The 26,556-nt window shown below is 42.1% G+C and overlaps 1 protein-coding gene across 1 annotated transcript in view; it reads right to left on the reverse strand.

Moving 5' to 3' along the window:
• LOC115373598 (oxysterol-binding protein-related protein 10-like) overlaps positions 1–26,556 on the reverse strand; it is a 76,648-nt gene that overhangs the window by 19,767 nt on the left and 30,325 nt on the right. The window contains exons 7-8 of the mRNA XM_030072087.1: positions 23,871–23,995; positions 1,506–1,673 (exon numbers count right to left, since the gene is read on the reverse strand). Coding sequence (XP_029927947.1) covers positions 1,506–1,673; positions 23,871–23,995 — 293 coding nt within the window. The remainder of the gene's footprint in view (positions 1–1,505; positions 1,674–23,870; positions 23,996–26,556) is intronic.

Consider the following 26,556-nt stretch of genomic DNA (forward strand, 5'->3'; position numbering starts at 1 on the left):
AAATACCACTGAAAAACAAGACTCCTGAAAATAACAAACAATATAAAGCCTGTGTATTACCCCATGTGGTATGTACGGCATGACATTTTATGAGAGCATGAGACCCAGACACATAAACAAGGACGAGACAGAAAAAGAGACCACTGTGTAGAAACCATTTACGAAACCAACTTAGAAAACTTCCAGACTGTGGTTTCTTAAAGTATTCACTAGGTCCCAGAGTGGATTATGGGCAAATTTCACACAACCATATGTTTTAATGAGTGCGACTCTCCTCTCTCAGTTCCAGGCTCCAGCAGTGTGTGTGCCCATTCTCTATTTGATTGCATGAAATGTTCTCTAACATGTTTTCATTATTTGCTATACATGACATATTCCAGGTGTGATGGTGGTGCAGGGAGGGAAAAAAAAAAGACAGATTGGACAGATGGAGGTTGGGGAAGCGGGACCACTGAATAAATAATGTCTCTCCTTCAAAAGTTAGCCAGATAGTGTGTTAGAGTCAGCATTGCCTGGTTCTCATCTCTCAGCCATCAGCAGTGGAGATAAAAGCTGTGTGATGGGACATCCTGATGGCTCTCTGGGCTCAGGCACAGTCCATCCATTTGCAATATTAAATTTGAATCTTGACCTTTGTCAGGTATCATGTAGGGAATATCTCGTATTTCCTGTCTCCCACAATTCTGCACTATCTAATAAAGAAGAACAGAGGAAGGCTTTCACTCAAAGGTCGCATCTTGCTTGCATCGTTTTTTTTTTTTCAATGATTTGGATGCAACACAACCTCCTCCAAAACTATGCGTTTCGGAGCCAGTGTTGATTTGGTTGCTCCTTTGCCTGCTTCAGTTTAAAAATATCTCAAGTTTAGTCATGCCATGCGTTATATCAGTGTCAGGCAGAGCCCAAATTGAGTGGCAGCTGGAGAGTATGTCACCGTCATGTGTAGCATCCGTGCACTGTGACTGTATGACTGTGACCTTGAAGGCAGCTGTCATTAGTTTATTAGGGTGATTGCTTAAAGACTTGATGACTTGATGATATCAAATCAGCTCCTACGTCTTCAGATACTGATTGGCTTCAAAAGAAAATTTTATCAAGGCATGCACAAATCAAACACAAAGGTCCGCTCACTTAAACTGTCTATTATCATCAGTGTTTATTATCATATATTTCAAGTGAAGGGGATTTGGTTATGGCTGATGGAGTAAGACGTTTTCAGTACATTTAGCTGCTTGTTGAATATGGAGCCCAGTTCTCATCTGAATGTCAGACGTTTGTCACAACCTCACATTTTTATTATAATAAACACGAATTCAGGGAGATCAGAGCACATGCTGTATAGCAGCATCTTTAGAGCCGGGAGGAGTGTCAGTGTCCACAGGGCAGATATTCACAGGGTATTCAACCAGGCTCCTCCGGGGAAAGAATAATGCTTTGACTAGCATCAGCCTGCTGCACCTGTTGAAACCATCGACAACATGCATCAGGCAGTTTCAGGCTCTTACCCGTGTGAGGTCCATGCCCAGTTTGAGCTGGGACAGGAGGTGCAGGATGATGCTGCGCTGGTCATCCAGGACTCCCAGGTCCTCCTCCTCGTTGTCCTCCGTGTCTGTGGTCTCGTCGCTGGGATCCAGAGCCTCCGGGCTGCTGGTCTGGCCCTGCTGCTGCCCCTGCTGGTACACACACACAGCAGCCATCAGTAATGCTGAATGTGGGCTCATGCTGCAAAACAATGCAGGGGTGTACATAGATGTGGGCAGATATAATGCACGGACCAGTGGGACTTGATTGTGGCACTGTTTTTATGTTGTTTTCGGAGGTTGAATGAGGCATGAATCAGCAAAATGAGAAATACTCTCGCTGTGAAACAATGCATTTCAACGTGTGCTTTCATCTTGTGCTGAAATTTCAAAGGCATTTTTTTCAGATTCCTTAACTTTATCTGAGTTATTGCCTTACTGCGCTGGCACATAATTTGAGTTACACACAAAATGTACAGGTAGATAAAACATCAGAGATCAGATGACAGTGAATATAAAGAGGGGCTGGCCTGTCCCTGTTCCTGGGGGACCCCAAAAGCCCAGCGAGTTGCATTCACAGCCGCCAGTCATCCATTCATCAAAAGCGCCTCCTAAGCTGATGAAGAGCTGTGCCAAAATCATCACTTCACTCCATTCTTCATCACAAAACAGTGAGGTATTGTCTTAACATGGTTCAACACTGAGGCCAAAAGCTAAAAGACGCTTCACTGCCCTCACTCTCACCTTTGACGTTAAATCCATCCTGAACCGTGGATAGATCGATCAAAAAAGACCCAACTTTATCTCCCTCCCCAAACACTTCTGACTCTGACTGTCACTTGTAACTCATGAAGACTAATGTCTGCCTGGAGGACATGAAATCATGGAAAGCTGGAGGTCAATAGTGTTATCACCTGCGCTTGAGAAAAGGTAAATGTCTTCTTTCTCTAACCTCCCTTCCTTCTATCGTTGTCCCTCCTCTGTCGGCTCCTTTGCCTATTTACTATGCTGTACATTCTCAGCTGGAGCGTGAAATTAACCCGCTGACCAGAGGAACAGGGCAGAGCGGCCTCTCGGTCACTGCCCTCCAAACTTCAGATAAAACCTGGTAAAGCATAAAGGAATATCTGGATAAACTCATGTCATCAAACAGCCATCCTCAAATGAAAAAGGAAAGTGTGGAAAACACAAAACTGCAAGAATCTGACATCCTTTCCATGCAGAGAGAGGCCTGTTGGTTGACTTCTCCAGAGTCTCCTGAGCAATCCAATCAGAACATGACCTCCGATTTTATTCCTCCTGCCCCTGTTTGACTGACTCTTCAGCTGCACCTGTTATCCTCCTCCAGGGTCAGCAAACAGTGGTAACTGCTCTTTAGCACAACATGTTGAGTTTCTGCTGTTCCTAGAGAGAAATCCACCATTTTACTGAAGATTATTTTACCTGTCTAACATTGTATGGGGCAAGGTGAGAGCTAGCAAAGTGCTTCAGTCTAACACGGAGCTTTATTGTATGATGACCAGACATCCCAGTTGGCCTGGGAGTGTCCAGGTTTGTCCACTATCCACGCCCGCCATTTGCACTGCAAAAACGCAAAATCCTACCAAGATTATTTGTCTTATTTCAAGTCAAAAATGTCTTATTTATAGTCAAAATATCTCATTAAACTTAAAATAAGACATGATCACCTCAGAAGTAACTTGTTTTTACACAATTTTTACTTGTTTCAAGTGAAAATTTGCTTGTTTCATTGGCAAAATTTGCCAGTGGAAAAAGTGAAAATTCACTTGAAATAAGTGAAAATTAGCTAGAAACGAGAAACAAATTTTGCCAATGAAACAAGCAAATTTTCACTTGTTTCAAGCAAATTTTCACTTGAAACAAGAGACAATTGTCTAAAAACAAGTTACTTCTGAGGTGATCATGTCTTATTTTAAGTGTAATGAGATATTTTGACTAGTAATAAGACATTTTTGACTTGAAATAAGACAAATAATCTTGGTAAGATTTTGAGTTTTTGCAGTGTGAACCTAACATACAAATATTATATACCAAAAATCATCAGTGTTTTCGGCTGAATCTAATGGTGCCAGGAGAAAACTGGCCTCTGCTTTTGACGCTACAAAGTCGGCAGTGTCATGTTAAACACAGATTACCTGGCAGGGAACGTGTCACAGTCAGCCATTTAGCCGGCAGCCTGTGCCTGTACACACTGACAAATTACTAGTGATTTATTTAGAAAAGGCATCTGCTGGTGTTTTGTGTTTACGAGTGTTATTATACAGTTTTCAACTATGTTTTGGTGGATTTGCACACACATGCACATGCATACATGTTCCTGGTTTGGGGGTTTGAAAATATGGTCATCCTACTTAGTGAGCAGTGGCATCAGTCATGGACTTGCTCACCAACTTTTCTACTACAAGCCTCCAAAGTGGAAGTTTTTAGCAAGTGAGCTCTACGGCAATGTTAGCTTGGAAAAGCAGGATATTTTCATTTTTCTGGACAGTTGGTTGGTCTTACCAGAGTCCAGACAAAATTGTTGGAAGGAAACCATCCAACCCTCCTGGAGTGGATTACTGTAGAAAATGCAGCCCCTAAATTCTGTTTTATTACTGTTATTAACTTCCAGAAACTTTGAAATCTTGGTGGATGATGAGGATTGTACTAGAGGATAATTCTAGATAATACTATATATGAAAATCCCTGTTTACTTTTAAATAGGGTTTACTATTCTTTTAGAGACAAGAGATCAAGACTTATGAGGATTTGACTTCACAACGAGCAGACAAAAGCTGATCAGGATCAAACATCAGTATTAGTTGGTGTTGGCACAGCACAGCTGCTCTGTTTAGCTGAAGCAGTGCTGTGAGCTTGCTGAGATTCCTGTGATCATCCTGCTTGTCCCTGTCCAGCCTCCCAGCACTCTGCAGCTAACAGGCTAATGTGTTTGGATTCTCCATCAGCAGCAGCTGAGGCGAAAGGGAGCCATACACTTATTGTTCCTAATGCATAATGTAAGGAAGCACAGCCAGGCCCCAAAGCATAGAGGGGACTGAGAAGAAAGCTTCCCTCTGTCCTATATTTTTTGGCTATCTCACTCTCAGAGTTGATTTTCCTCTCTCAGTGTAGCATTAACATCAGAGATAGCGACATCTTAGGGAGAAAAATGATTCTAATCACATCGATCATACTTATCCAGATATTATACTTTCTAATCAAAATTTTCCACACTTAAGCACAAGCATTAGACAGGGTAAAGTGAGAGTAACAGGAAAGACGGAAGAGCAAGATGTCTGACATGGCTAAGTCTGAAACTCACACCACAAACCACCTCACAGACAAACTGCAGGTGTTAATTTCATTCTGACGGTAAAAATCAACATGATGCCAGTGTCAGTGTGCGTTCACACCTCTCAGAGTTAATTTAAATCCCTCAGTTTGTGTTGTGCAGCCATCCCTGAGACATATCAGCTCTTTGAGTAGACAAACAACTCATCAATTAACACTTGTCAGCTCTAAATAGCTGTCACTGAGAAATCAACACTTGGACCCTGGAAATTTTGCTCCAAAGAAATCACCACTCAGGACTCCAAAAAAAAAAAGTCTTGAATATAATCAAACCAAAGTCAACTCAACCAGAGACACTTAATTAGAAGGTGTAAGGGTGTGACCATGTTTGGTGTAGAGAAATCAAACAGGCCTAGGGTCTCAGAAGTATGGCAAAACTTCACTGTTCAGAAAAAATTGCTGTCACTTTTCAGCACTTGATAGTTTTGAAAGGCTGCCTCTGAGCCACATCAACTCTGCGAGCAGACAAACAACTCTCCGATCAACACTTGTCAACTTCTGTCAACACTGAGAAATCAACATGTGCCGCCGGAGCATGAGACTGTTTGCTGAGGTAATTTATCTAGTATAGAGTAAGATGGCACTTTTGGGTAGTTGGTACAGTGACGATGCATGTTAGTCAGGCTGTAAAGTGTAAAGACTCTGTTCTGCCCCAGTCAAGTTCTGTGGATATAAAAATGCCTGTGTGTTCTTGAAGTGACACCAGCTTCTGCCCCAGGTTCATCCTCGGCAAGGAACGTGAACTCCGACAGGCACAACATCTTACTGTATTTATTTACTTAGTTATTCATGTGCTGTATTATGTGATTATTGAGTGAGTGTGATTACCTGTTGCATTATCTTCAGTGCTCGCTGTTGTATTACTAGCTAGAGCCCAGTCTCTCCTGCTGCTGCTGTTTCATCTGTTATCTGATGCAAGATGACTTTGAAAATGAGCTTTTGAGCGACTTTGGGTGACTTCTCTTAATGTTTTCTCTTTAATGTTTTTATATATTCAAGGAGAAAGGCATTGTATTACAGCCCATTTCACCTGCATGGCACGTTGTCATCATTTCCTCCTGGGTTTTACATTTTGTGAGTCCGTACATACAAATGAACAGTGGCATGTTAGGCTCCCTCATCAGGAGACTGGCAGGGGAAACCCTGACACAGACCACTTCAATCTCTGAATGTTTGAGCACGCAAGCAAGTTCCCCAAGGTCAAGCCACCCTGGCAGGCTGCTACTCTACCAAGTGAGTGGAACATCTCAGCCTCCAGCTCTCTTATCTGCTCCCAGCTCTCTCAGCTATCTGGTCTGGCCGCCCAGCAGTTACAGCACTGCCTGATACAGCTGAATATTTCATACGCCACAGAGCCAAGCCTGGAGCTGCTTTAACGCTCCCACTCCTCCCTGTACCTCACAGTGCATTTAGCGGATCATTCTGATACTGATGGGGTGGCAAAGACTATAACAGGAAATCATTCAAGGCAAAATCAATAGAACATACTTGGATACATCACTAATGACAAATAACAGAATACCTGTTTTAAGAAACCAGTTGTGTGGGGTGTTTTTTCTCTGACCACAGAAAACAAAGAGAGTTTGTTCAATGTGACATTTTGAACTGCTGCTCCACTCCAGACCCCAAACTGCAGGCAAAGTTTCATTCAAGGACGTCTGTTGTCCTCTGCTAATAGACAAACAGCGCTCTGTTTGGTGTGATCAATAAACGTTCATTCACATAGCCAGCAACCGCATCACATGAGCATGATGGCTCATTTAAACCAGCTCACTGCTCCCTGCTGCGCGAACAGAGTTTCAGGAATGTTTACTCAACTACGACACGCCGCATTGTTCCCTTATCTTAGCTGAAAGCGCAAACTGGAATGAAGTCACCCGAGAGCAGAAACAAGATTCACTGCAAGGTAAATATCCGTCATGCTCTGGAAACTATACATTTTGTTTTGCTGAAGTCGGAACAGCGACCGTACCTTCACCTTGTCTGCAATAAACAGCCGATGTCTCTAAGTATCAAAAGCAAAGTCAGACACAGTTGTAGCCGGATGAAGTTGCACCTCACACAGTGTAATGCCACTTCCGTATCGGTCTGCTCAAGATTCCCTCTTTACAGGAGGGGTTCGTTGGATTAGATGTCAGACACCTCTCTGTCATCTAAACATCTTATCCATCTAACATAAACCATACTAGCACTTGTAAATCCCTTGCAAAGTTTATTTTCCTTTGCATTTCCTTGGAAGTTCCTGGTTAAATCATCAGACAGTCGGATAAGCCCTGACTCCACGTTCCTCGCTGTCAGCTCCCCACGGGACATAAAGGGCCTCAGGTGGAATACTTAGATGAATTACACAATCCACACTCAGGAATTACAAATTTAGACAGACAGACCATCTGATGATGACACACACATATTCTTTGTTTCTGACTCATTTTCCCTATGTCTCTTTTAACACATATATACACTGTTAAACTGAGCTTTACTCTCATTTAGTTTCTCTCATCCAGTTGAACTACGCCTCTTTGTTAGTCATCTGTTTTTCTGTTGGGTTGTACACTCTGGACCCCTGGGGTTCTTAAATTCATTAATTTAGATTTGTAAATAAACTAAACAAAAACTAAAGTAATATTGCTCTGGGTGCTCAGCTCATGGAAAACAAAATGTATGTAGGTTATTGATAAGTTTGGAAATTCCTGCTGTGTGCATGTTCAGCCGCAACAGATCCACTATGATTAAAATATGGAGAGAATAGTGTATTGAACAACTAACTATTACTCCTGGAAAACATGCATCTCACACTCTTCTGTTTATGTGGATTCTCACTTAGAAAACACACGTACACACGCCGCCACTCGTTCATAAACTCACCCTTACAGAACTACAGTTTTGCAGTTCCATTTTTAATGAAAGACCCAATGCAATTTAAATCAAAACTCTAATGTCTGCCCATGCAAATCACTCTCAAAGAAAATTCCCTTATTCCTCTTGTTGCATAAATGTAGGGTTCACATTTTGTCACGCTGGCTATAATTAACTGAGAACGTTAAAAAAGAAAGGCACCTCGATTTAGGAGATTGCGCATAAAAAACACACTGATATAATCTGAATACTGAAATTCAGTTCCTTTAACAATTAGTGTCAGGCAAGGTTATTTCTTTATCTTCACTGAGCTTATGTAAGAGTGTGTGCGGTATAAAACACAAAGTCAAACAGTCAAATGGTGCACGGCTCAGAGGACGAGCTCGGTCACTGAGCCAAATTAAGTTTCTTGTATGTGTTGCGTGACTTTTCATCTCCTAAACAATACAAGTTTCCAAGAATAGCTAAATTTTTTCCCGTTTTCTGTCTGCCAACCTCAGTGTGCCATAAACACAGACTTCCTTCACTTGCTCTCTCTCTCTCTCTCTCTCTCTCTCACACACACACACACACACACGCACATGTGTACACACACACACACTTATCTTAACTGTGTGTGCATTTCCTCTCCCTGTTGTGGTCCAGGAAGTTTATGATAAGTTGTAACTGTGTAGTCTGTTCCCACCATCTGTCCCCCATGCCTATCACACACTCTCCCCCCACCCACCCACACGCACGCACACACACACACACACACACCACATAAACACATAAAACAACTTACCTCTCACATTCACCACCTTGCAAACACAAACTATCTGGCTAAGCACTGCGTTCTAAACCATGGAGGACACCAGTATCACCACACACACACACACACACACACACACACACACACACACACACATATACACATGCACACAGACACACACAGTAACCTCTCTATCCCAAACCTGGACACACTCACGCTGCTGGGCTGGCACGTAGCCACTGCCGGCTTGCTGGGCGTCCTGCTGGATTTCATGTCCACCATCCAGAGAGAGAGAGAAAGAAAGAAAGAGGGAGCGAGACAGACACGAGAGGGAAACCCTGACTGAGTCCCGGCACCGGGCTTCTACTACAGCGAGTGACGGAGACAGAGGAGGGGAAGGTGACAGAGCGAGAGGGAGAGGGTGAGAGACATTGAGGGCAAGAGGATGGAGCAGAAAGACAGAGAGGTGCGGAGGAGAGGAGAGAAGACAGAGATGGGCAGAAAGAGAGAAAGCTGGAGAATGCAGCTGCTGCACTTCTGACAGGCAGATTAACAGCGATGCTTACAATCCCCTCTATCCCTCCATCCGTCCATCCCTCCCTCTTTCACTAAGCCCCGCCCACCTCACATACACATCGTGCTACATCACAGCCCGTCCCACATCTGATCCCTCCTCCTCCTCCTCCCACCACTTCACCCTCTATTCTCCAGCCCTCCTTCACTTACTCTACTCCATTTGTCCCTCCCATCCTCTCACCCCTCCACCCCCCTCCAGATGATACCATGGTACAGTCGATTTAATTACCACTATGGAGGCTACTCTGGACTGGGAGCTGGGAGCAGCTGCTCCACACGTCCTTATCCTTCAGTGTGCACACTGAAGGATAAGGACGTGTGCCTTCATGTGGCCTACATGGCTTCCATGTGGCTTCACTGCATTTACATTTTGCACATGTGTGCATTTGTTTTAAAAGGACAGAGGGCAGGGCCATTATTTATTTTCTCTATCTGACTTTTCTGTTTTCCTCTTTACCCTCTATTTATCCATGGAAAGTCAGCTGAGCATGCTGATGCTTGCTGTTCTCCAGCAATGACCGGCGTCACCTTCATCCACTTCCATACATTCACACCTGAGAGCGGCCCGGTACAACCTCAGTCTGACACTGCTGTGCACTGAGCAGCTCTGCTGTAGAAGATGAAGGTTAAGGCTATGACCACATGTCCACATGAAAATGGCGTTTTTGGTAACCAAAAATGGAAGTTTTAGAAAACATGACAGGAATATTTTGAAAAAGCCATTTTCCTTTTGTCGTTTGGACGGTGAAATGCTCACAGCAGGAAGCTGACCTCACATAGGTGTGACTCGGATTATGAAGTTATTTTCAACAACTTGTATTCATCTGAGACTTTTGAGAGGAGCTCAGTCTTTAAAGCGAGTCACCTTGATTTTTATTTTTATTTGACTTTTATTTGACTCACGTTTGTAGCTACTTGTGGGATGTAGAACGGGTCATCTGGTGATCAGAGGGGTCCTGGTTCAATCCCATTATCAGGGAAAGAGATTCACTATGTAGCACTCTTAGCTTCAAGACTCTATCGCAAGAAAAAAATAGCCTTCAAGTGTCCCCTTGTCATGTTAATAACCAAATGAGAAAACGAGGCTTGAAGTAAACACAGTGTGAAGTGTGAATGGATGTGGCCAGGGGTGAATCCACATTTCAGAGGGAAAAAGAAAAGGAGATCAGATCAGGCTATCAACAAGCTCTTGTCTATGAGAACCAACACTTCCTCACCTGTAAATTCTACAAAAAGCTCTGCTGTTATTGCAGAAGTAAGTTCAGTATTATGATAATTAGATAATTAGATACTAGAAATTAAGTTGCTGCTTCTCTCTGTTACTGCTCTTACAAACTGCACTCAAACATAGTGCAGCAGTGTGCTTTAAAGACCTGGCAAAAATTCATCAGTAGTCCATGGGAACATTAAAGGTGCCATATGTAGCATTTTAAACCCTGCTGCTTCCTGTCACAAAGACAAAACTATCATCCTCCGGCTTCCTGGTGTCACTCTGCGTGTTTTGTTTGTCTTGTGTTTCATTTTACTAAAGAGGATAAAGCTGTTGGAGGTGATTTTGTCATCACTCTTTCTCTTGTTTCTCCTTCTGCTAGAAACTATGAAAGTGTAGCTCCTTTGATGCTGGGAGGTCCTTCATTCTTTTTTTGAGCTATAAAGCAATACAACAGATTTCACTGCAGTATAATGGCTGATAGAGGCTGCCAGTCTTCTCAGTGATGGTCTTATTTGTTTATAGTTATTATACCATTAATAAAAAAAAATAGCTGGTTATGATGTTAAAACAGGGTTTGTGCACAGCATGCACAATAGTGAAGTAGTGGGGGACTGCGAGGTGATTCTCAAAGCAAAAAAAGACACACCACATACAGTATGTATGGTTTGACCACACACTCAAGAAAGGCTCTTATTTTGAAGACTGCTGTGAGCTACGTGCTTCACATACAGGTTTAGCTGGATGATGCTGTTCGCAAAACATGCTGCTCATGAGTGTGTGGTTCCACCCACATGTATATGTGGAGTTTGTTTCAGACCTCTGCTTTGCGAGGCTTTTTCTCTTACCAAAAGGATGTGAGAAAAGTTCACTGGTTTGTAGTGCAACATCAAAGCCTCTCTTCACTGTTACACACCAGTGGAGACAAGATGAGCCTGTACACGGCCTGTCCAGCCACGTCCACATCAGGGAATCAAACCCTCAGATTCTTCTTTCAATCCAGTGGCTTAGAGCAACCATTAGCAACATCATCACTGTGTAGTCACTTTCATTTAGCAAAGTCACCTCATTTCTGTTTGATGGGTTATGAGCATTAACTCGCCTTTGCACGTCTGGCTGCATGAGTCCATGTGCATGCACACAAATATACGTATTGTTTTTGAGTGTGCGTGCGTGGATGTGTGTGTGTGTGTGTGTGTGTATGTATGTGTTTGTGTGAGTGGATGTGTGCGTGTGTGTGTGTGTGTGTTCTAATCTCTCTCATGTCCCATGACCTGCCTTTATTCTCAGAAGCCTGATCAGCTGTAGACACGCATGACTGAATGGGATTGGACAAACTGGTGTTTAATGGATACATACAATACATTACATACATATGGAATACACACACAAACTATATATGTCAGTTCAGTCCCAGTCTGATGCACCTCATGGTCCTCAAAACAATGTCTCGGCTTAGGCAAAGAATCAAAGTCTCTCAGTACCATAGTGCTGAATTTGACTGTGAGCCATTGACTGTGAACTCAATTTGGTTTTACACAGACACACAACACATTTGTTCTACACATCTTCATGAATCAAACTCCCTCCTCAAAGGTGGCAAGTTTTGAAAACGTAGGTACAACATGAAAAGCAAACACTGACTCTACATTCATGTGAAAGTGACAAACATTTTGTGTCACGATGTGATGAAGTCTAAAAACACATGACTTAGCACAAAAATAATCCATAAAGGATGACAGCTTGGGCTGAGATTTGAGTGGGACAGAGGAGGAAACAAAGGAAGATGGAAGATTTAAGTCAACTCCATCATAATCCACTGATATAATCCGCTCCCACCAGATGGATCCAGGTTGGACTGGTAATTCCTCATTCATCGTCATGGTAACCAGTCGCTTAGAAGATGAACTACAGTGTTTAGATTATGTCTCCTCCAGATAACCACCCTGGTTGTCATCACATACATAAATATTTTTTTCATTTATTTCTGTGATGTAGTGAAGTAAAACTGAGGTGTGTACCCGTTTGGGTGTGCATATGTTGGGGCATGTTTTTTGGTTTTCACATACTTGAGTGTGTGTGTGTGTGTGTGTGTGTGTGTGTGTGTGTGTGTGTGTGTGTGTGTGTGTGTGTGTGCATGCGCAGCTGGGCAGAGGTGTATGTGGCTGATTCACTGCATTCTTGCATCTCTCTCATGTTCTTCAAAGCATTTTCTTTCCCACATTGTCTCACTTTACTGACCCCATGTCGCTCAGTAGGAATGCATTTCATGCCGAAACTAGGAAGACGTATTTTCATGAGCGTATTTATGTGTGTATGTGTGTGTGTGTGTGTGTGTGTATTGCATGTTGGCGAGGGTGTGCAGTGGGCACCATCAGAGAGAAGAGGAACTAAGGGGCTTTTTTTTCTAAAAGCTTTCTCCTCGTGAATATTTAACGAGGTGGGCGGGCCTCAGGGAAGAGCTAAGTGAGAGCGCTTATGAAGACAGAGATGAAAAGCTGCATGTGCTCACACACAGCAGGAGGTCGAGGACCACTCTCACTGAACACAGCATGGCGAGTGTGTGTGTGTGTGTGTGTGTGTGTGTGTGTGTTTGTGTGTGCGTGTGTAAGGTTGTTTATGTGTGTGCACTGATGAGGAGACGGTTACTCACTGAGCAAACTTCATAGTAAGATCAGTGCTGACACTACCGGTGTAAGAAATCTGATAATTGTAGCTTCAAGGCCAGAGAACAGAGTCAGTAGTTAGAGGCAGGTTTGGCACCAGATGGTTGATGTGTAAGGATGCCAGGCATGCTGGGAAAATCTGAAGGGGAAGTGACCGCAGCACAGGCAATTCATCTTTTTACAATATGCCTAAGTGCTACAGTATGAACCATAAATACATGGTAAGAATAAAACTATGAAGGACTTATCATAGGCAAGTCACTGAAATCACTACTGAATTACTTAAAATGACCTAAGGTATTAATTTCAGTGCAGTTACAATAATAAGTTATGATGTTGCTCCATACAAAGTAAATAATGTATGTTGACACAGTTTTGACACAGATACATGCAGAGTTAGTTATGTGTGTTTTTACAGCAGTGTGTATGTTGGCATGTGTTGTGCATATTTGTATGTGTGTATTAGTATGTTTATGCAATGTTGTACTGATTTGGTGTGATTCTATAGTGGTGCTGTGAATGTGTGTATAGCATAATGGGGGTATAATGAAGTGTGTGTGTGTGTGTGTTGTGTGATCAATACGGGCACATGTCTCTCATGAGTCTCATTTCAGGGAAGTGGATTGGAGGAAAGGGTATTCACAAATTATCAATGCTTTATGGTTTGTTTTCAGATAACAAACATCAACATTATTCTGTTTGATGCTTCGTCTGAAATGTTATGGCACTTAACTGGGCGCTTCCAAAAGTCCATGATATATTAAAAATGAACACAAGAGGCAATATTAAAGCTCAACAAGAGGAGGGTTTCACATGAAAAATGGAGTGGGAAGAAGCTGATTTGGGGGCCTTTCTCTACAGATTCACTCAGGTATTAAGAAGATGCCCAGCTGACAGGAGGAAGAATCTGTTCTCACTTCAAAAATCTGAAAGCTAGGCAAAGTGGATAACATCAGCTCATCTCCAAAAACTAGATAAAATTTAATAAATACTAGGGGTGAAATTCTAATAATCAAATTCTAAGTTATTATGAACAGTTTAAAACAGATTGTGGAGTATTAAAGCTATTTTAACAAAAAGTAACTGGTTTCAAATACACAACCATCATAAGGTACGTTTTTAAGAAAACAGTGGAGCTGTAATTTCTGTAAATGAGCTGTAATAATGTTCGCTGCATGCAAACTCTCCTACTGGGAGCTAAAATCCTGCACCAATATGGAGGGATCCATCTATCTTGTTGTGCGTAAAGTTGTCCTGTGGTTTTATCCAGCAGAAGAAGCTCTTCATCCTCTGGATGGTCCACCAGAGGCAGAGTGGTGTCTCTGATCCTAAAGGACAGGAGCAGCTGGCTGGTGGCTCACAGCAGCAGCATCCTCAGGAAGAGGTGAGCACATATTAATGCAATAAAAAGCAAGAATGAAGAGCAATTTTTTTTTTTTTTTTTTTTTTTTTGAAGAGATGTGGAGGGACATCGTCAAGCCAGACAAGGATCCTGCTAATCTGGTAAGAAAAAGACATGCAATACAAATGCATGTTGAAAGCTTTTACCATGCTTTCCTTTCTCTTGCAATCTGTGTCCACACCCCTCCTTCACCATCACATCTGTACATACAGGGGCTGAGAGAGGAGCTGCACTGCAAGCTCAGTGGCCAAAAGGGGACACTGAAAAGGTGCTCTTGTCCCTTGCTGACACACTAGAACAGGAGAGGGATGTAAGAAGAGGCCAGACGGCACAGACTTGAAGAAGACCGTCACCTCCATCAAGGAGGGAGCCAGGCCTCGCTCAATCAAAAGCCCAAAGCCCAAACGGCTGCAAACTGCCAGGTCCTGGGAGATGAGGACTGACGTGGGAAGGGGGCTGCAGTTCCCAGTGACATTGTATTGTAGTCAACCCAAGACTGGAAGATAATTCTGCTTTAGCTGACAGTGCCGTGGAAGGAGGGATGTGAAGAAGCCCACAAGAGAAAGACTTTGAAGTACCAGCCCTTATTTCAGGAGTTCAAGGACGAGGGATGGCAGGCATGGTTGCTCCCTGTGACAATCGGCTGATGGTTTTCCAGCCAAATCAGCAAGGAGACAGTTGTCAGCTCTGGGCTTGGACAAAAGGAGCAAGAAACAAACAGTCAGGAGAAGATGGGCAGTGTTTTGACCACCACTTTCTGCCCACCAAGTTTCAAGAGTTTCATAGTTAACATCCAAAACACTTAGTGAAGGTTGGGTACCACCAGATGACATCTGTTCCTAGCTGAAGGCTACTGTTAGCTCATATCATAACTGGAGAATTCACCCAAACATTGTGACACTAATCAGATGTGGGAGCTGAGCAGGAGGGTGGCCTTAGTCTTTACAAAAACATTCACACTTTTATGGCAAAGCTGATATCTGGTGAAGTACAGGCAATTTTATGTTACACAATTTTTACTGATACTAGTAAGTACCTAAGAAGTCAATTTACTTTTTAAAATTTGGCTGTGGTTATTCTTCATGTGAAGCAAACTGTACTTGAGCTTTTCTTCTGGGAAAAAAAACACATATCATGTTAATTTCATTAAAAAGAATGAGATAAATCAATAACCATCTTTCACAGTCACTGTATGTATTTACCATGTATTCTCCTTGACCTCTGGGTGACTGTAGAGGGAAGGGTTCCTGCTCTGCGTGCCACCCAAAACTACCTGACTTCAGCAAAGCACTGAACCCTCACTCTGTTCTGATGGAGCTGCATGGTGGCAAACAGCACAAGACAACAGCTGCAATGTGCCAGTGTGTGGGAGTGTGTGTGCGTACATATGTGTAACCCTCCCAGGCAAATCAAGGTTACATAATGTGCTGTTTAGCACGGTAATACTATAATCAGAAAATTGCCTTTGGCTCACTAATTGTCCAAAAGTATCTTAACAACGTTTGAATTATCTTTGTCACATAGAAAGCACTGGCTTGAGTTTGAACACAGAGCTGAGACCGGGATGGAAAAAATGACGGGAAATGATGGAAACTTGCAGTGAGTATGGCTGAATTGGCTGCTCACTCTACAGTACATACAATCTGTCCTGTATAATGAGCCCCATATGAATATTTAAAAACGCTGTCCTACTGAACGCAGCTCGCACATAGAACACACCTGCTCCCTATTCACTCTGTTGTATCGTACAGTTCAATGCCTCGCACTGCTTCATCTCTTAAAGGAGAATACCACTTATTCATACAGGATATAGCTGTGCTATGGGCACTGTAATGAAGATTTGCAAATGCAATTTTTTACCAAACTTAAAAAAAAATGGATATTTTCCAAATTGGAACACATCAAGTTTGCAAACTCCTAGTGAATTTTTACACCCAAATAAACGTTTTGTATACTGAAGAGCAAAGGCAGAAAATGTACCATTATTCCCACAGAATCATCCTTGCTACTGTTTTTACCACCTCGTCCATCATTTTGTACAACTCCCAGTGGATTTGTGCATCAATATTACATTACACATAATCGGGTAGAGGGACAAACTTTCTTGTCCTTTTAGAAGCCATGGGAATTGAGTGAATTCACCTTCACTACACAAACTTAACATTCAAGGGATATCGCAGTCATTTTTTTTTTTTTTTTTTTTTTTTTGCAGCAAGGTTCACTTTGCTGTGTGCTATGTGTAATTGTGTTGCTAAAATTAGGGTGAAATGATTTAACACAATACACCCTTTTTCTTTTTGACATGGGGGATCGTATAATTCACTGCACTGACACAACAGATAGCAGTGTGCTGTATGTTGGCAGTGGCAATCTCATTAAGCTACCCGGAGAATGAAAACCAAAAGAGCAACTGAATGATGGGACAATTAAGTAAACTCTGAAGACATCGCTGTGTGCTTTCAAGTCTTCCTGTAACACTCCAGCGCCTTTTACAACAGACAGCTGCCGTGCCAACACCTAACGGTCTCCGAAATGTCATTAAAGATGTTTTTCTGCCTTTGCTCTCTCCGCTGAGTGACAGGCAGCATCGCCCTGATGTCCTCCCCTCCTCTGACAATTCTCTGTTTACAGTCTGCTGTGGAGCAACGGCCTCCCCCTGCCAGCCACGCATATCAGCATCCCAAGTTGTTGGAGTCATGTGACTGCAGCGAGACACACAGCAGTGATTTAAAACAGACAGTGAGCCATCAGCCTAATGATTTATCTTGATTAACCCTTTGAAGCCCATGAGCCCGAGGGTGGGCTGATTTTGAAAGGTTTTACTTTACCCTCAAAATTCACAAATGTACTTATTTATTGATAATGTATTTATTTATTTTATATTATTGTAATAGTTTGGTTATTTTTTCATAATTTACAGTTTTCAGTCATTTTGTGCGAAATTTATGCTGTTTTTTACAGTTTTGTGGTTTAATTTTAATAGGGAATTCTAGTAATTATAGATATAATTTCCTTGTACCTTTTTTTTAGTAATTCATTTGCTCATTCTCTGGGTTGTTGTTTGGGGCTAATGGTTAATGTTAATGTTTTATGTTTGTTTGTTTATTTATTTATGGTTCTGTTTCTGGTTCTTTTTGATAATTTGCTGAAAGTCTTTTTCCCCATGTTTCTCAAAGAAATCAAGTGAAACTCAGGTTTCAATGGGTTAAAACAGCTCAAGCCATCTGCAAAATGGTTTGAAAGTAAGAGGAAGTAAAAGTGAAATCGAATTCCGTTCTGCATTTTCTCATTTGCATACATAAAACCTTAGCGAATTTCTACAATTGTTCATTTATCTGAGGGCCTGCAGACCTGATTTTGAGAACCAATCTGTACTGCAATTTATGTATTTTCCATTTTGGTGCCTAAAGCGTGGGTTTGTGAGTGGCTGCTCATCTGAAGCTTCCTTTTTTAACATTCATTATTGAAGACAAATTTACAGGTTTCACAATTTTGACCCAGTATTTTCTGTAAGGATCTAGCCAGACAACATGAATGGGAGCTGTGAGAGCCAGGTCAGCGTATAAAGACTGAACTGTAACTGTGTATATAAATGATCCCAATGTGTGTATGCTTGTTATGTGGCGCCCCCCAGCTGTGAAAGGAAAACAGTGCAGCGGGAGAGATGAAAGTGAAGATGCAGGAGAGAGAGGAGAGTGGCGATGTGGAGAAACTGGAGGCAGACAGTCAATCTGAGACGCTGAACCGAGAAAGATGTCATGCACACACATACACATGACTTCATTTTCACTCTCTTCCTCCCTCTCTCCTACCACTTTGCTCTGGCTCTGCAGGAGGTATGAAGGTGTAAATGCTGTTACTTTACACCACTTTCTCCCCCTGTCAGTCGTCTCTCCCCCTCACTGATATTCACTGCATGGTTAAAGGTTGCACCAGGCTTTTGTGCAGCTGCTCTTTACAGCCTCTGTCCTCCACAATGAGAAATCACAGAGACTCAGAGCAGTGAGGGTGAACAGTCCTCTCAGTTTGTTTTACCAAGGGCAAGTTCAGAGCGGGGCTGTAAAACACGCTAACAATGCCCACTTTATTGCTGTGTGGAGTCCAGCAACAGCTTATGAGATATAACTCATAAACCGAATGGTGAATGGACTGCATTTCTATAACATCTCTGCTGACCACTCAAAGTGCTCCACAGTGTCTGCCTCACATTCACCCACTCACACATGCCAGGTGCCAAGCTGCCCATCAGGAGGGGTCAGTGTCTTACTTCACTTCGACACGCTCTCTGGAGGAGCTGGGGATCAAACCAGGAGCTCTCTGATTACCAGACGACCTCTCTACCTCCTGAGCCATGCCACTCGTAAACCAATGAGGTATTTCTCCCTAAATTAACGTTAAAAATTGATATCCAAGGTAAAAAATGAAAAATAAAAACAAAAAAGTGGTCCAGAAGTTACATTAACTGAAAGGTTATGCAGGAAAAAATCAGGACTATACTGAAGTTTCAATTTAACCAAGCCCGTTAAGTTATGGTAGCACAGGTAAGGTGTTCCAAAAGACATCACTTAATTTTGATTAGGAGTAAATGACTGAGAGGCATCTCAGTCAACACGAAGACCTAGTGAATGCTGTTTTTGTGTCTCAGTTGGCTGGCACTGCATTTATGCTAATCAGAAATTAATTGCTGAGGGAGAAGAGGGCCCGGGCCCATGGAGTGAATAAATGACGTGGTGTCAATCAGAGATGGTAAGGGAATTCAAGAGGAATAAACCGCCTGTCACTGTGATGCAGAGCGTGGAGAGGCAGAGAGGACAAGAGGACAGTGGGAGAGGAGTGTGTGCTGAAGAGGAGACTGCTCAGGGTTGTTGGAATTGCAAAGCCTTTAAGATTCATAATGAACTCCTGGTCTTAAGACGCTGGCAGCAGAAAATGCTTGCATTTTATCAAAAACAGGCTATGAACGTAATTCAACAGAACTGAAAAACAGGTCCCTGATATATTTGAGTCCTTTCTTAATGCTGCCACTCAATACTAGCTTCTCCCATGAGGCTGAAACAGAGCATATTAGATTAGAAGAGCCTTTATTTATGGAGGACCTGGACCTCTTTTAACTGCATAAAACATACAAGACATGCAAGACATGGAAATTAAAAAAGACAAACAAAAACACAAACTATATGTACACACACACACACACACATATGTATATATATATATTTGAAATATCTTGTCACATTGTTTAATAACTGCCTCTCTGTCTATTTCTCTCTCTCTCTCTCTCTCTCTCTCTCTCTCTCTCTCTCTCGCACCCACACACACACACACACACACACACACACAAGTGCCTTTCCTGCCTCAGATTAGCCATTCGTGACAGTGATTATACCTGATGGTATTTGCATGTGAATCACAAGAGTTCTGCTGAAGGGTTACACAACCATGAGGAGCACCAATATCATCACAATCTCTCTCTCTCTCTCTCTCTCTCTCTCTCTCTCTCTCTCTCTCTCACACACACACACACACACACACACACACACATTCATATAGGCTGTACACTCATATATGCATGTGCGTGTATGTGGGTCAAGGCATGTGTTGGTCTATGATCTGAATTCTCATGCAAACGCAATTTATGATGTATTAGTTCAGCGGCAACAAATGCAAACATTATAAATCACGACTATATAATGCCTTTGATGTAGATGCTGAAACACAGAGACATATCACACACTAGCAGAGCACTCAGAGAGATGCTTCAGTCATGTGGTTTGCACATAATGTCATTTAAAGGTCATGAGGGAAGGTGTCACACAAAAAAGTGGAAAAAGGCTGAAAGGCTGATTGTATTGCACCTGTATATTGTGATTATACTGCAATTCTGGGAGAGGTTTTGTGGTGAAAGCCTATGGTCTACTGATAAAATGGATCCATCTGCTGCCAGTGTTTCCTCGTTGGGGTTCAGTGATGTTCACAGATGTAAACCTAAAACAATCAGATGACAATCGTAGTGGGGAAAAACACTACCGGTACCAGAGAGTCATTTGGCTCACCCTGGGTGTTTAAGACTGTGAGAGTCTGTCTCCATGGCTACAGAAATGACTTCCTATGAGGGAGTGAGGGCTTTTGTAAGAAGTCGACACACACCAAAGGTCGAGCTGACAGGCCACGCAACTAGTGTGCGTATGAACACACTGAAAAAGAAATACTGCAAAGTGTAATTAGAGGAACAGACTCCTCTCACATACATTGCTGAAGCACCACTGGGCCAACAATCATGTTCAATCAGAAGAAGAAAAATAAAATGAAAGTCCTTACCTAAATATGAAAATATTCGTAAAGAGAGACACTGTGGATGGAGACATTAAAAAAACAATAGTGGCCAAATTCCTTTCATGATATTTTGATGTGCTGGCTCTTAGATATATATTTTACAGCTCCTTTGGCAACCTTGCAGAGCATCTTGTAAAGCATCTTTGAAGTGAGCAGCATAAAGAGACGGACAGAAGGAGACAGATGAATACACGGAAAGAGGGATCATGGAAAGAAGGATACAGAGAGAACGGAAAAAGCAGAGAAAGGCAAAACGTCAAAACGTCAATACTTCACCCAGGACATCTCTGTTCCGATTGATGGAGCTCATTATGAGAGAGAGAGAGAGAGAGAGAGAGAGAGAAAGATAAATGTGCAGTAGAGGGGCAGAGGGAGGAAAAATGGGGGGTGGAAATGGACCATCAGCATATTTCACTGCCTACATTACCCTAGCCACCAGCCCAAGACACACACACACACACACACACACACACGCATGCATAGACACATGTGCCTACACATACATGCGTACGCACATGCTTAAGAACTTATGCTCTATCTCTTTCTCCCTCTCACACTCTCTCTCTTAGACACACACACACACACACACACACACACACACAGCAATATATCTAAATGCACACTGTGAGATACAACCACTTTATCCCAGCAGGCAGTCTGTTAGTGAGTAATGCAGCCTGTCTGGTAATGCAGACTAAGAGGTGCCTGCATCCTGTAATCTCATTGATTAAGTCAATCAGCTGTATGGGCGTGAAGGGCTCTACTGTCCTCTGAAGTGGGCTAAATAAACACAGTGGAAGCATCAACCTCTTAAACACGCCACTACATTGGAATTTTACTATTAATGCTAGCTGTGCATTTTTTATATGTTAATCACAGATCTCTCGTTTGTCATCTTTTGCTGTCTTGCTTTTGCATGAATGGCTTCGCCCCATGAATGCAAATCAGGGATGTGAATTTACTGTTTAAGGTGTAAGGTGTGGCTACATGATGAGGCCTGAGTTTGGGCTTTACAAGACAGATGGGAAGGTTTTATGTTTTCCACAACTGTTGTGCAGCAGTGAAACACAGGCAGCTCCATTAGCCTCCCAACGCACATCCAGAGACGTCTTGCAGTCACTTTGGAGGAGTGAGCGATGCCACCTGCAGCTTCAAGCATAAAAGGTCCCATCAAAATGTTCCTCCACACCCACCAAGAATTTGACCATTTCTGTTATCAAATCTACAGCATTCTTCATATGAAGCATTATCATCATAAAATCTCATAGAGTATCTCACTGTACAAGTGCATTATAAACATTTTTAAAGGATTGCTAATAGATTCTCATTTACAATATTTACAAATGAGATTCCTAATAAGATAACAATATTGTAATGTCCCCTCCGCTCCCTCTCTCTCCTGATACTGGATTTAGTAAATCTAGCAGGATTTCTTCCACACTTTGCCACTGAATCGAATCGAATCACATTGTTGTTGATAGTAACCTCAGATTTAGAATCATTCAACTGCAGAAAATTTTTGGACATCATTCTTTTGGACATCATTCAACTGCAGAAAATTTTTGGACATCCAATTTTTGATCACTGTAAGACAGTATGTATCTATTTATCTATATCTATATGTATACACTCAATATCGAGGTAGAATTTATGGCAGAACTGTTTCATTGAATTGCAATTGAATTGAATTGAATATCTACATCTATATCTATAGATACATACATACATACATAGAGAGATTGATAGATAGATCACGCATATATTGCACAGAAAACCGACAAGTGCATCTCTGATTATAAAATTAACCGTGATACCTTGGTAAAATTACCATAAATAAGATCATGATCAAGATGACTGTTACCCTCCAAGATTGCATGTTTCATAAACTCTGTTGCTTCTTGTCACAAAGATGTTACTGCTTGTCCCACTGTGCAAGAATATGTTTTTTCTTTCACTTTAAGGAAGAAGTTTTAACATGTTGAAAGAAAATTTTCCATCAGATTTGAACTCCATCCACTTTCTGCCAGGAACCCTGACAGCTTTAGCTCCCTTTGTATTGGAAAAACAGCATCCAGACAAAAGACAGACACACAGACACATACACTCACACACACACACACACACACACACACACACACACACACACACACACACACACACACACACGTACGATGGTGTGTGACTCAGTATAATCCAGGAAGGGCAGTCAAACTACAGGGGAGCTAATTAGGAGATTTCCAGATATCCTACACTGCCCATTTGACAGGCGAGAATACTTTCATTTTCTGTCTCTCTCCCCCTCTCACTCTTTTCAACTTCCTATATATCTCTCTCTGTTCCTGTCCACATTGTTTTACAAAGTCTGTGGGAAGATAAAAGTGGGTCGTTCAAATTGTTTTGGGAAAATTAGTGTTGGGACCATTGAGCTGATTCAAACTGACATTTCGAGCTTTAAGTAAAACTACCATTGCCTATCGCTTGACTCTCTCTTTCTTTCTCTCTTACTCTCTTTCTCTTTCTCTCTCTCTTTTTCAGCTGCTCTCTCTGACTCAGTCATAGCCTTAAGGCTCCACCAGTCAGTGTTAAAAGCTACAGCAGCTCCCTGCAGGGTGAATCAGCCAAACACCACTGCTTTATTCTGTCCGTGTTTGTAGACAAGCAACGTCCTTCTGAACCTGTTCCAGTCAGGTTGTTCATACAAAACTCCAGACTTAAGTTCGCCCCTTTGTCCTCTGCTGTAAACCAGGGACAACAGAGCTAAAAAACATTCATGAGAAAAAGAAGAAATGCACAGAGGTACTCAGTGGGCTTAAATCCGTTCACAGAGGCCATGTAAGTATACTAAGGTTTGTGTGTGTATATACACCATATTTTTTGTAAGGTGTTGATGAGTCACAAGAGAACGGGGTGTAAATCACAGCACCATCATATCTTAGTGCTGACAGCCTCAGCTTGAATCTCACCCACACCAATTAACATTAACATCGCAAGCAGCTGCACCGCCAATTTGTATTCAGCACAGAGGGCTCTGACGCTCCCAAACACCTCCGAAACAAGCATCGCATAACAACACACGTCCTTAAAATGTTTATTTGTCTCTGCCGTGCCTTCTCCAGCATACTGACTTGCCTTAATGTGATGTAAATATAGCACAATGACTAAGGCACTAAGAGAAGGTGTAACTAAGTAATGTAGCTCGCATTACCTCAGCACTGACGTCCTTGTGTCTTTTAGTGGACGAAGGTGAAGAAGAAGAGGAGGAGAGAGGTGACACCCCTCCATTTTTCACCTGCTTGTCAGAGGGGGATCTGGACCACCCAGCTGGATAATCTGAAGGCAGAAGGAAACACAACAGAATCATCATCGCGACCGTAACCGCCCCAGGGTCACCACGCTGCATCCCTCCTGCTTTGCTGGAAACAAAACTGCAGCAGCAGAATAGCAATGTCCACGCTACAACCTCTGTGCTGTATAATCATTACACTTTAAAACTGCCTTGATTAAAGCCAGCTGTAGGCACAGGCAATATATGTGAATGCTAGCTGTGCAATCTTTCCATAGGGGGGCACCCAATTACAGAGAGAGAAAAATAGGAATAAAAAAGAGATAAAGATGAAAAAGAGATAAAAAGATGCAGGGCCTTTTTAAACAACATGTTCTTAATTAATATACAACTTCAAAATTACCAAATAGAAAAACAAACATGACAACATATTGGCATCTTTCTAGGGAAAAGACCTCAGGAAATAAATAGAGCTGGTGGGAAAACTACCCCAAAACAGAGACATGTAATGCAATTAACAGTTGAGCTAGGTTACTTTTGACTAAAGTAGACCACTGTTAACTATTCTACTAATCGTCAAAAAAAATCTATCGATCGACCTATCTATCTGTCTTTGTCTAGCTAACCTAAGTTAGCTCTGCTTGTAATGGTGGAGTCATTGAGAATGTGGGCCCCTGTGAACTTAGAACCCTGGGAATATAGGACTTTTGGAAACATGGGACCCAAGGAACAGAGGACCTTGGGAAAATAGGGCCTTGGGAACAGAGGACCTTGGGAACATTGGACCTTGGGAACATTGGACCTTGGGAACATAGGACCTTGGGAATGTAGGACTTTGGGAAACACAGGACCCTGGAAACCTAGATCCCTGGCAACATAGATATGCTCCTGTAATAGTCAACCCTCAATCAAAATGTTTTTCCTTGCTGAGCACATTTCTGACAGTGTTACACCTTTAGCACAGGTCTGCTGGGTTTATTTTATAAAATCAATCCAAAATATGATAACAACTCAGCTTGAACAAGCAAAAATGTTCAAACTCCCCAGTACAGCCAGAATCAAGTGGATTTGTGTGAACAACTGATCTAAAAATGGAGAATAGGGAGAATTTTATGGCTCATAAAGAGTCAAATGCATATGACTTTTGGACTTTGGAGTGAAACTTGGAGTCCTTGCTGCAGTAGACTCACTTTGGTTCACATATTTCAGATGGGAAAATAGTTATGGTAGAAAAAGCAGTAAAAGTACAGGCCGCCACGTATTGACTCTGTTCAGTGGCAGTAACCCAGGGGATGAAGGCGCTGCCATTACACCTGGAACCAAGGGTAATAGGGACCTAATGGCAAGCAGGCCTGTGACGCTACTGTGCACAGACCTCATCGCATTGTTAATTTTTTTCCACAGTCAGTTTATATCATGTACTGTTGTCGGAAGGCTCATTAAAAGTACTTAGTTTCAATATTTGATGCCTTAATTGACACAGGTTAGAGGTCATGAGCAACTCTTGCACCCAGGGCTCGTCACCACTTCTGCCACAGATTCTGTTTTTTTCTTCATTTCTCTATTTTTTTCTGTTAACTCTTACATTTCAACTTTATTTGATAGAGCCAGCACAGACATACTAATGTGCAGTTTCCTGGGGAAAAAAAAGGTCTTGCTTATGCCAGCTGTGACAGCAGGAGGAGAGGTAATTGCATTCCCACAAAATGCTACATCCGTCTAACAATAGACTGTGAAAAGCAAGGGAAATGACAAAAAAAAAAAAAAAAAAACCCTTACCCTCTTGCTAAATTGGGATAAATGACATACTGGCAGGAGAAAACAACAGGATGCTTCAAAACTAACTATAATGGTTCATTATGGTTTTTGCACAAACACTATAAAAGCAAGACAGATGAGACTTGTGTTCAGTAATTTGTGAGTTCTGCTCTGCCTGCAGCAGTTTGGGAAGAGACATAGCAAACCACCAGTCAGAGCTACACAGAGGAGGATATGTTAAAAAGCTGAATTCCTGCCCCACAGTCATTCATTTCTGGGATTCTGAGCTGCAGCTGCTGGCGGTACATGAAGCCAAAGAGCGTGCATATGTGTGTGTGTGTGTGTGTGTTAGAGAGTGAGAGAGAGAGAGAGAGAGAGAGAGAGAGAGAGAGAGAGAGAGAGAGAGAGAGAGAGAGAGAGAGAAATCGAGAGGGGGTGAATTGGTAGGGCAGCAAACAGGGCTGGAAGAAGTCACCGCTGGGGCCCTGATATGAAATTCCATGACTTTTCCATTTCTCAAGTCGGAGCATTTCCATGGTATAAAAATTTAATTCATTCCTGCACGCTGAATCAGGCACTGACCAAAACATTTATGAATGTCCCTGCTGCATTGACCTTTACAAAAGAATGAAAAAAAAATTATAATGTGACCTTAAAATGTTTGGAATCTCATTTTTTTTTTCTTTGTGAGAACCATTTTTTTTTTATTAAGACTTTTTTTCCCTTTTTCAGCTCAGAAAAGTTACAAGTTGTTGTGTTTCAACTACACTACTGAAAACTACTATCTAATGCCATAAATTTGTGAGAACACAGTTGTAAAATGCATTACGGTTTTTTTTTTTTGTTTGTT

Source organism: Myripristis murdjan, chromosome 16, assembly GCF_902150065.1.
Source record: "Myripristis murdjan chromosome 16, fMyrMur1.1, whole genome shotgun sequence".
NCBI lineage: Eukaryota > Metazoa > Chordata > Actinopteri > Holocentriformes > Holocentridae > Myripristis > Myripristis murdjan.